At 36.5% G+C, this 12066-nt stretch overlaps 1 protein-coding gene across 1 annotated transcript in view; it reads left to right on the top strand.

The window, feature by feature from the left end:
* The window catches only part of LOC111432453 (adenylosuccinate synthetase, chloroplastic-like), a 4192-nt gene extending 2542 nt beyond the window's left edge, over nt 1-1650 (top strand). The window contains exons 3-5 of the mRNA XM_023069346.1: nt 154-465; nt 784-998; nt 1405-1650. Of these exons, the coding sequence (XP_022925114.1) occupies nt 154-465; nt 784-954 (483 nt within the window). The 3' untranslated portion in view covers nt 955-998; nt 1405-1650. The remainder of the gene's footprint in view (nt 1-153; nt 466-783; nt 999-1404) is intronic.
* The last annotated feature ends 10416 nt before the right edge of the window (nt 1651-12066 follow it).

The raw sequence follows: 12066 nt of genomic DNA, 5'->3' as shown, positions 1-12066 counted from the left end.
TATATGCCTAGTTTTTTTTTTTTTTTTTTTTTGTCTGCTTTAATGATATTCAAGTATCATTGATCTTATTCTTCGGTGTATTAACGAAAAGCATGAGTGACAGTTTATATATTGTATATGCACACCCATAAGGTTCTCTGTCGATCTTTGCAGGTGAAGGCATACACTACTAGAGTTGGTTCTGGCCCATTTCCTACAGAGATCTTAGGAAAAGGAGGTGACCTACTTAGGTCTGCTGGACATGAATTTGGTACCACAACTGGTCGGCCTCGTCGCTGTGGTTGGCTTGATATAGTTGCACTGAAGTACTGTTGTCAAATTAATGGCTTTTCTTCTCTGAATCTTACGAAGCTTGACGTTCTTTCGGAACTGCCTGAGATTCAACTGGGGGTTTCTTATCAGACACCAGATGGAACACCAGTCAAATCCTTTCCTGCTGATCTTAGTCTTCTTGAACAAATAAAGGCAAGCATTACGCACTACTTTTCTTATTTGATTCTCATTTTCCCTACATTTTTTACGTGTTCTTTCATTGTTGCCTCAGTAAAAACTGTTGGGAACGCTTCGGATAATATGCTCTTTACTAAGATTTGCAAGATAAGACAATTCTTTGATGTTGTTTGTAGTTAGTATTTTGTTTCTGTAACTGTGTAGCAAGTTGTTTCCAATCATTTTCATGATAAATTAGGCATTCAAATTGTCTTAAATTGAAGATCTTGAACACCTGATTCTAAAATCCTAACAACATTAATTTAATTTTTCCCATTTGTCTCCTATGTGTAGGTGGAATATGAAACAATGCTTGGATGGATGTGTGACATCTCTTCAATAAGAGACTATTCTGACCTTCCTAAGGCTGCACAAGAATATGTATCAAGGATTGAACAACTTGTTGGCATACCTGTCCATTACGTAGGTGTCGGTCCAGGCCGTGATGCACTGTTATATAAATGATTCAGCTTGTCGGTTGATCCTTGACGATGTCGTTGGAGCTCCAAGTAAGGTTTCAGCTTGCACTGGTAGAGGAAATTCAACAATTTAACATAAGCATTTGAATGTGATATTTGTTGTTGAGGCTGTTGTAACATTTCCCATATGATTAGGAGAGGTTAATATAGGTGTTCCAAGAAAGGCTAATTAGCTTAGGAAATGGTATGGATTCAGATAGACCAAGAAGAATTACCATAGGCTCGAAAATAACGAGTTCGAATCGATTTTTGGCCACAATTTATGTTAAATTTATCTGAGTTGAAAATGAAGTGTTGAAATTTGATTTTGAAATTGATATTCTAGAAATCTAAACTAGCTACCCGAAGACATTTTTAGAAAGTTTGTGGATCTTTTCTTATTTAGGTAGTTTGATATAAACTTGTGATTTGAAATGATGCTCTTTTCCTTGGGCAGTATATATATCATATGGAGGATCATGTTCTTATTCACATGGATATAGTCCACAAGGCTTCTTCTGAATGAGTTAATGATTTGGTGTGTAATGGAGAAGAGAGCGGGGAGAGCTTTCTCATTGTTAGCTAAATTGGGCCCGAGATGAAGATTATATTCTGGTTTTTATCTTTGTCCAATTTCTCGACTTGCTCTATTTATAAAGATAAAACGTGACCCAATTTATAAACTCTTTTATAATTTTCTTTTTAAATTGCAATGACTTTGGCAAAATGCTTGAGAGAGATGGGGAATGCTTTTATAGGGATGCACGGAAAGCTTCCTTAGGACCGGATTATTATAGATTTGGTACCAATCGTGACATTTGAGAAGCTCATCTATGACTTACCCATCTTAGTGAGTAGACAGCTGTAGTGAGAATGATCGAAGCCATTTTAGATACGACTCAGGAGGAGCAGAAAATTGTCACAACCTAGACCTAGACCGGATTTGCTTTCCAGTCAGTTGAAATCCGCCTTTTTACAAACTGATTAGACAGGGAGAGAGCGCCACAAGGAACCTACATATATTTTTTATTTATTTATTTTTAAGAAGAGTAGATGTAATGTACGAGCGGTGATACCACTAATTGAATTAGGTGGTGATGTCCACTACAAATCCTTTGCTTCATAGCATGTCATTGTTATACACAAGGCTTATCTTGGGTAGGTTTTGGGCCATCTTTATCTTCCAAACGACCGTCTTTTGCCGTCCTATCACTAAAACTCATGACACCTAACAAGAAGAACAACATTCATCTCAAAGAATCTTTGAATCAAATGGAAGAAAAGGAAAATTTTGAAAGCAATCCTGTTCTAACAGTCCAAACCATTCAAAACCCTTTAAAGGCATGCCTTGTTTTCTCCCTCAAATCATTGTTTGTAGCCTACATTATCTATGGGTCGAGAAAGTTTTGATCATTGTATACTTATTTGAAAAATACGTAATTGTTACACTAATGTTTTGGAAAGATCAGATATGTCACTTCCAAGGAATCAGTCTCGTGAAGTGACGGTTTTGATATACTTTTTCAAATGTAGCACGTCTCTTACGAGACCTTTTTATTTTGTCTTAGAGCAATGATTTTTTTCGTGTTGTCAAAGAGTTATAACAGTAAAAGTAGATAGTTAATGCCTGATCAAAATCATCGAGGCATTTAAGAACAAAGTTCAAATCACTATCTAATTATCTATTATATATATTTTGGTTTTAAGGGTTTTAATTGACAAAGAGTATAAATGGGTGGAAAGAAAAGCAATAAGCATATGAAATATTCCATGGCTAAATAGAAATATTTTTGTAGCCTTTCAATTATGTGTAGCTAGTACTACTATTTAAGCATATACCTATATTTATTAGTTGTGCATGTCACATTCATGTGCAAAAAGAAAAAAAAATTGACACACATAGATGTAGAACTTATGTTTAGGTCCAATTTGAAGATTTTTTGGAAGACTTCCACGATGTTAATGTTTTGTGTTGAGAATTTGGAGATCTTGGCATGTATCAGTTCAAGTCCACCGCTAGTAGATATTGTTTACTTTGACTCGTTACGCATCGTCGTCAACCTCATGATTTGAAAATGTGTCTACTCGAGAAATGTTTTCCACTCCCTTATAAGAAATGTTTCATTCTCCTCTCCAACCAATTTGAGATTTTACAATCCACTCTATTGGGAGCTTAGCGTCATTGTTTGCACGCTACCTGATGCCTGGCTAACTAATGTGGGATCTCACATGACAAGATTGTAAACTAGTAAAGAGGGGTAAATAAATAAGCTGTAACCACATCTGAATGAGAGCGATCCTGTGGATAAGATGAAGTGAAAACAAAACATGTTGAACTGACCGTGTTGGTCAATGAATATAATCTTTACTCTCAAACGCAAGAAGTAAATAGCAAGAGATTGTCGGGAACATCAAGTGTCAAATATGAATTTCAAATCTTAATATGAATGATAGACATGATGCATTATATTATCTTGTGCACACCCTACAAATTCTATATTACTACAAATTCTATGTTACCATGAGTAGAGCAATTGAGATAGTGCATACTAGTTGTGCCTCACATTTGAAGAAAACTCTCAAAATGTCCTTTGATTCTCTATGAAGATACCTAAAACAACTAGGTGATACTAGCTCGTTTATGCAATGTCAACCAAAACCTTTTTTTTTCCTTTCGGTTAGAGTCCAAGACCACAGCTAGTAGATATTGTCTTCTTTAGGCGTTCTCTTTCGTGTTTTTTTTCAAAGTTTTTAAAACGCGTCTGTTAGGGAGAGGTTTCCATACCCTTATAAAGGAAGATTCGTTCTCCTCCCCAACCGATGTGAGATCTCACAATCTACCCCCTTAAGGTTCAGTGTCCTTACTGACACTCGTTCTCTTCGATGTGGGACCCCTCAATCCACTCTCTCTGAGGTCCAGCGTCTTTGCTGGCACACTGACTCGTGTCTATCTCTTTAGGGCCCAACTTTCTCACTGATATATCGTCTAGTATCTGACTCTAATACCAATAAAGTAATGTGAAAAAGAAAGTAGAAAGGAGATTTTGGGTGGGTGCCTAAAAGGGCCCTCTCCTGTTCATACACATTACATAGTTTTTGGTGTGCGATCTTGCTTTTGAGCAAGGGAAAGTTTTTGTGGCTTCCAAAGTCCTTTGCTTTTAGGTTCAAACACAGTTTGAATATTGGGCCTTTAGGATCTATAAGTGATACCTAACCCAATCTATTGATAGCACATGCTTTCCATATTCAAACAGTGAATGGTGACTTATCAAGCATCATGCACTAAACATTATATTCACCTTTTCTCAAAATTTCTAACATCATTACAGAAACCCTATCAATATAACCCATCTAACCATACATCCTAAACCCGTTTTCCTTTTATTAAATGTCACGACCCAATTTTTGAGATTTCGAATCACAGATTATGACTAAAAAGAAATAACAAAAGTATGCATAAAGTTTATTACAAAACGGGAATAGGGAACGAAATAAAAATTAATCAATAAACCCTAAAAGTACACAAGTGACTAAAGCCTTGAAATGACCCTCTCTGTGACTATGCAGATCCCGAATGCTCCCCACCTCGACCAACCGTCAGCGATCACCTGAAAAAGAAAGTAGAATCTGATGAGTACAAAAACTTTCAATTACCTATTTACTTGTATTCTCTAATCCCATCCTTATCCTAGTAAGTTACCACAAGCTTTTCTCTGGGCTCTAGGATATTCAGGTTTAAGTTCTACACCTATTGAGTTTCTGAAAAGGTCTCCAAGTTCCAAACAGTTCTCTTGCTTATATAAACTATATAAGACGAACGCATAAAATATAACGTGTTAAACATGGACCGAAAATATGAATGAGCCAAGTTGATATTCTTTTTGAAGACCAAAAGAATACAACGTTTTAGTCGAAGCAAGAAAGATAGTGTTGAAGAAACGTCTCTTCTTGCTGGTTGCCTAGCTCGAACAAATAAAAGAACGAGATGAGTAGACAACGCATGAAGGGTGGGTATACAAGCACTTAACGAAGAGGCTAAAAAGAAGTATGTAAAGGCTACCAAATAGCTTGTTTGAGTTGCTAGAGTAATGTGTGCATTTTCAATTGGAATTTGGCATCTTATCGTTGTAGATACCTCAAACTAGGCCTCTTTTCTTTCTATACTTGTGTTTGTTCAAGTGGGTTGTTTTTGACCAATCCATTTACTCATATGCTTTTGTAGACATGATATGAGTGCTTCAAACTCTCCCAACATGGTCAAACTTCATTTATGGATCTTCTACTCAAGATTTTGGTACAATCTTCATGTCGAGCATGTTTGAGAGGATCAATCCCTTCAACAAAACCGTGTTTGAAGAAGTTAGTTGGTCGAAGCTCATGCTAGCTTAAACTACGTCAATCGCCTCTTAGTTAGGAGGATTGAACTTGAAGCTTGTTGGGACACTTTGTTTATGTGAGATCTCACATCGTTTCGAGAGAAGAACAAGTACCAGCGAAGATATTGGGCCCTGAGGAGGGGTGAATTGTGAGATCTCACATTGGTTGGAGAGGAGAACGAAACATTCTTTATAAGAGTGTGGAAACCTCTCACTAGCGGTCGTATTTTAAAAATTTTGAGGGGAATTTGAAAAGGGAAAGTCTAAAGAAGAATATCTACTAGCGGTGGATTTTATTGTTGTTCGTTAGCTTGCTTCAATTATTGGATTCAAAAGAAAATTTTCCAATAATTAGAGTCAAGCATAGGCTTACCATAAACTTAGATGTGAAATTCTAGCCTTTTAAAAAGTCTTGTGTCTATACGTCATTGATTGGGAAACAAAAAAGACATTTATTGTGGTCGGTAGGGTTAGCCTCAGCCTCTTTGGTAGTTTACATTGGACTTATGCGGCTTAGCTCCCACATACCCCTCTAGGCTATTGTAGGAGGATATTGTAACGGCTTCAGTTCACGGTTAACCGTGTTGTCTTCTTTGAACTTTCTCTTAAGGTTTTTAAAATGCGTTTGCTTGGTAGAGGTTTTCAAGCCCTTATATAGAAGGATTTGTTCTCCTCCCTAACCGATGTGGAATCTCACAATTTACTTCCTTCGGGGTCCAACGTCCTCGCTAATACTCATTTCCTTCTCCAATCGATGTGGGACCCCCCCCCTTATCCATCCCCTTCGGGACCTAACATCCTTGCTGACACACCACCTCGTGTCCACCCCTCCTTTGGGACTCAGCCTCCTTGTGGCACACCGTCTTGTGTCCGCCCACTTCGAGCTCAACCTTCTCGCTAGCACATCACTCGGTGTCTAGCTCTAGTACCATTTGTAACGGCCCAAACCCACCATTAACAGATATTGTCTTCTTCAGGGTTTTCCTTTCCGGCTTCCCCTCAAAGTTTTTAAAACACGTATGCTAGGGAGATATTTTCACACCCTTATAAAAAATACTTTGTTCTCCTCCCCAACCAATGTGAGATTTCACAGATACATACATATACATAATGTTGATGAATCATGCTCGAGTACATTAATTTTAACCTTTGTAGAGTTTTGTCTACTTCTTTCAGAATTAGGTCAAAAGATGAATAGATCGGCTTGAAAACTGGGCTTTTTATCTCTTGTTTAGAGGCATGATTTCTTTCATGCTTCAACCCGTTTTATTTAGTGTTGAACTTTTTTTATCTTATTTGATTGATTTTTCCGATCTCTTATACTCGTGATTATGACCCAATTTGTTGTTTAAATGTGTAAAATCTCCACTATGAAGGGTTCTTATGTGAAGAAAATCACATGGTTGTTTAAATGTATTAAGTCTCCACTATGAAGGGTTCTCGTGGGCAGAAAATCTTGATCCACAATCACATGAGTGGAGGCTTAGGTGCCATAGCTACCATATGCCTTTTACTTCACTTTTCTCATGAAATCTTGTAAGCTTATGAAAATGAAACTTTCTTTTAACAAAAATATATAATTTTGGGTGAAGTCGAGCTCGGATTAACCAACCAGAACGCGCCATGTGGTGCACAATGAGCGCAACAATTGCTCCCCCAGGCACGTGGCTATTCTCGCGTGGGTGGTTCCTCCTCCATGTGTGAGAGGTATTTCTGACCAGTTCGACCTCTGTTTCATTGTTTTTTCACTCCCATTTTTACACTAACCCTAATTGGCTTGAGGATCTACTAGAGAAATTTTAGAAATTTTGGAGCTTCAACACGTTGAAAAGCAATCTTGAGAAAGCACGTGCCGTTTAAGTAAGTTGCCATACTGACTTTAGTCAAGTAATACCTATAGGGATCGCTAGGAGGTGCTAGCATGCGAGAATTCCTTACCTTAGGCGATTAGAAAATGCATGTTAAATTCTTTGGAAGGGCGTTTTTGGATGACTATGTGTTGTATGTATGTTATGAAAAATGACTATTATGCCCTCGGTTGAGATTCTCGTTAAACATGCTATTTTATGTTTTAGTGCAAAGCTAGAAATAGAATAAGCATGACTAGAATATGAGTGGGACAATACGGATGAACAAGCTATGTAAAACATAAAAATTACCAAAAATCGAGTGGTAAAGACATGCTCAGGAAGGAACACGTGTCATAAAGGAGAAAATCCAAAGAAGTCATTTTACTCGGTGGGACATGAACCGCAGCCTAGCATGCGATTACACAGAGGGATCGTAAGTAGTGTGAATGGTATCACTGGAGCCTCCATCTCCTATTTCTCCAATACACCATTAGCTTAATCAGTGACCTAGGTTGGATCCAATAATGCCCTTGTCGAGCAATAGGTATACAGGAGCAGTACCATCGAGCTTGACCTAGATCAGTTAAGATAGCACATCAAGGCGAATAGGAGCCCTTATCTTGGAGAAATAGTTAGGGGCCTTCCGTACAAGGCCTCTACATTATAAACTCGTTTGGAGAGAAGGCGAGGGACCATACAAGTAGACTCCATTGTGGAAGGATCGCTAGTTAACCTTACACAGAGATGTTTAGAGAGACACATCATATAATATATCGTGAGATTACACATCTACCCAAGATACCGATCTTTTGCTACTCGGGTAAAATATGTGACCAATAAAAAGATGAATTATTGATGGATAGAATTGGACTATTTTTTCCACATTAAAAGATGAATAAAAGGGGTGTTGGGATTCACAAAAAAGAGGGTGAAAGACAAAGGGACATGATAAGAGTGGAATGTAAGTATGAGGGGAAACATGATAAAAGTAATGCCTTTTTTTCACTTTAATCTTGTGTTCTTCTACTCTCCTAGGCGTTTTTTTAAACCCTCTTTTACAACCATTGTCTTTTTCTCCTCAACATGATGATGACGAGGACTCCAACGAGGATGATGTGGCAATGTTCCACGATGACATCAGTAGTCCTCGAAATGCTATTATATTCAACTCAAATCATAAACGTTGGATTATGTTAGATTTTTTTCAGTTGGGGTTGGGTTGAATTTTTGGAATACTGAAAAATTCGGTCGGTTTGCAGGTTTACATTTCTTTAGTTAAGTCAACTCAACCAACCCGAAATTAGGGTTACAACCTAACTTTACTCTACCCTACTTTTAAAATTATTACGAATATTAAGAATATTTGACATTTGTAACCAATGTTAGTGATGTACGGTTACTTGTGAATACTTAACAACCCAACCCAACCTAATCCGACCTGGGTTGAGAACTCTATTCGAGTTGCTCGAAGCACCAACTCAACCGATCTGGAATTTCAAGTTGATCCAAAAGATTTTTCAAACAACTCAATTTGATCCGTGTCCACCCCTATATTTAGGTTGATACGGATAATTGTATCATTAGTTATCCGAGCTAAAGATATGATCTTTATAAAAAGGTTGTGTAAATCAAGATTTTTTTTTTTACGCAAAATGCTTGAGATTCCTTCGGGATAGGGCAATATTATATATGAGTTAACATCTTTTTGGTCTGATGTCTTTTGACCTAACATGTTCTTCTTTTGGAATGCATGTTGGTCTCCCATTGAAGTGATTTGGTTCATATTTTTATGTCTTTTCTTGTGGGGTTTGTATGTTAAAAGTCACGTGTTTAGAGATAGGAAAGATTATAAGCTTCTTTTCATCGTGTTTGCGTTTTGAAATGCACTTCAAGGGCTTCGACAACACGAGTTTGCGTTTTGAAAACAAAAAGGAATATAAAGAATAAAGTATAAAACGAATTAGACTAAATCACAACATGAGTTTAGATTGGTGTAAGTAAAGAGCCAACTATGTTGTTCGAGTAAATTTCTACTAAAAAAAACTAGAAACTAGTTAATAGAGTCATTTTGTCGTGTTTCATCTTTCGCGTCAACAAATTCATAGTAGACTTCGTTATCTACATAATATGTTCGTTGAAGGAGGGGCCGATACAAAAGTATTTAGTAAATAGTTCATACCTAGTGAGATATCATATATAAGACAAAGCAAAAATCATGTCGTTTATAGGTATCCTAACATGCTTATCGAAAGTTAATAATAGGAGCATCATCTTCGACATACGTGAACAAGTAAAATAAAATAAAACTTGCCAAACACAAGAATTTTCGCATCATGCATGCTCGTAACACATGAATTTTGCACCGATGAGCTTCACTTAACATCATGTTTAGACCTAACCAAAGTTGTCCAAGACCTTTCGAGAAGTATAGACTCGTGACCAATGTTACCAAGGTCTTAACACTTCTCTACGAAGCTTGTCGTTCGACCTTGACCATTTAAACCCTAGGTCTTGAACATGACTATTTGTACTCAAGATGCATTGATGATTTTGCAGTGCATGTCGGCGTGGTTGGGCCCATAACCCACAGGTTCTAGGAATGAAACCTAGCTCTGAAACCATTTTTAATAGCCCAAGTTCACCGCTAGTAGATATTGTCAACTTTTATAAAAATTCAACCCAACGCAAATTGAAAAAACTTTAATCCAACTCAACTTTTATAGTTTGAATTAAATAGTCTGAATGGATCGAATTCTCAAATCATATTTGTGGAAGGATATTATGGTCGGTGGATTGTGAATGAGCAGGGGATCTAGGGTTTTGAAAGCCAGAAGAAGAAGAAAGATAAATTCATGATTCAAAATTTGAGAGTGAAAAAATGGGCATCATCATTTTTGTTGTTCTTATTCTTTTAGGGTTTGAAATTTATGAGCCATAGGGAAGATTGTGTATTATCTAAAACCCATTTAGAATCCAATTATATGACAACATTTCCAAGACCCTTTTGATTATTATATTGTTGCCTTTGTTTGTATTAAGTAGATTACTTTTTGTTCATGCCATCCCACTTTTGCCATTGTAATTACTCCACTTTTTCAAATCGTTCTACTGTCGTTCTTCCTCTTATCGATAAATATCTCTCAATCTCGATCATTTCTTTCACTTTCATTTATGAATATCTCTCTCGCAAAAGCCTGCTGCTCGATCATCTCTTTTAGTTTGTTCCTATATCTAACTACAAGCGATTTGAATTATACAATAACGTCTTACTCGAGTCATCAAACGTATAAAATTAATAAAAATATTGCTAAATGATAATATCTTAAAAACGATACAAACCCATAATTATCATCAAACATGACCTACACTTCTGAAAAAAGAAAAAGAGAATTTGTTTTGGTATTGAAGATAGATGAACGATCCATTTATAACCCACAAAATATTAGGGGTGTACATCACTAACATCCGAATAGAGTTCACAACACATCACTAACATCAGTTACAAACATTAGATAGTCTTAATTTTTGTAAGAGTAAGATTGGATTTGGCTGGATTGACCAAACCAACACAATGACAACCCACAAACCGAACCGACTTTTATGGTTTTAGTTGTACAATCCAAATTCGTTAGATCATCGAATTATACGAACACTTCTACAAAGTATTGTTTCTTCGAAATGTTTTAGGTTAAAGAATGAAGAGAGTACCGTATCAATAATATTCTTTTTAGGGTTTGAAATTTTGAAAGTAGATTGTGTTATTGATGCCAATATTTGAGACAAGAAAGTGAGTTAATAAGATAATTCTCTAAAAAAAAAAAACATATGATTTTCAAAGGGATGCTCATAAGGTCTCCCAATAAAGAAAAGGAAAGTGTTTAATAATATCCAAAATAGAAGGTTATGGGGCACATAATGCAACCCATTCTTATTATAACAACATTTTATACCCTTTTTTTTTTTTTTTTAGTGTTTCTTCCACTTTCTCTTCACAATTTTTTGTTCAATAAATATATTATCTCAAACTTCTTATATCCTTTCTCCACAAAGTACACACAAACAGGCCCCTACTTGCTAACACCAAACACCCAAATATTCTTGGGTGTATAGGACTGCCTTCACATGTGTATGCACCAAATATTCTTCCCTACCTTTCTTTTTTCGGATCAAAAGCTTACGTTCATTGAATTTTAGATGAGCTACTATTCATGTTTGTCAAAATCGATCATCAAAGACTGTTACGTTGTACCTTCGATCTCTTTTTGAAGTAGTACCGGATATTTCATAGTTTTGAACATGATCTCGAGACTTTTAACGGTCTAGTTCTTCATTATTTTGATGATTGATAACCACCGCAAATGTTATTCTATCCAAAATAGAGTGATTCTTAGTGCATAATACTTCCCCCGAAGAAAAAGAATCAGCTACTTTTCTAAAGAACTTCCAAACAGTTTAAATCTACTCTCTACCTTTGTTTTGAGACGATGAGTTTGAAAGAGAAGTGTACTAACACGAAAAACTGCTCAAGTTCACTGTTAGTAGATATTGTCCTCTTTGAATTTTTGTCCTCTTTGAATTTTTCCTTCTAGGCTTTCCCTCAAGGTTTTAAAACCTGTCTACTATGGAGAGGGTCTAGCCCTACACCAACCAATGTCTCACACCGTCCGGTAACCTGACTCTAATACCATTTGTAATAGCATAAGTCTACTGCTATCAGATATTGTTTGCTTTGATTCGTTACGTATCACTATCAGCCTCACAGTTTCAAAACGCGTATGTTAGGGAGAGGTTTCCACGCGCTTATAAAGAATGATTTATTCTCCAGGTTACAAGGATGTGAAAACCTCTCCCTAACAGACACGTTTTAAAACTGTGAGGCTGACAACGATACAT

This window comes from Cucurbita moschata, unplaced genomic scaffold (genome assembly GCF_002738365.1).
Source record: "Cucurbita moschata cultivar Rifu unplaced genomic scaffold, Cmos_1.0 Cmo_Scf00038, whole genome shotgun sequence".
NCBI classification, from domain to species: domain Eukaryota; kingdom Viridiplantae; phylum Streptophyta; class Magnoliopsida; order Cucurbitales; family Cucurbitaceae; genus Cucurbita; species Cucurbita moschata.
The sequence above is the reverse complement of the archived record's forward strand: the minus strand, read 5'-3'. Positions and strand labels throughout refer to the sequence as shown.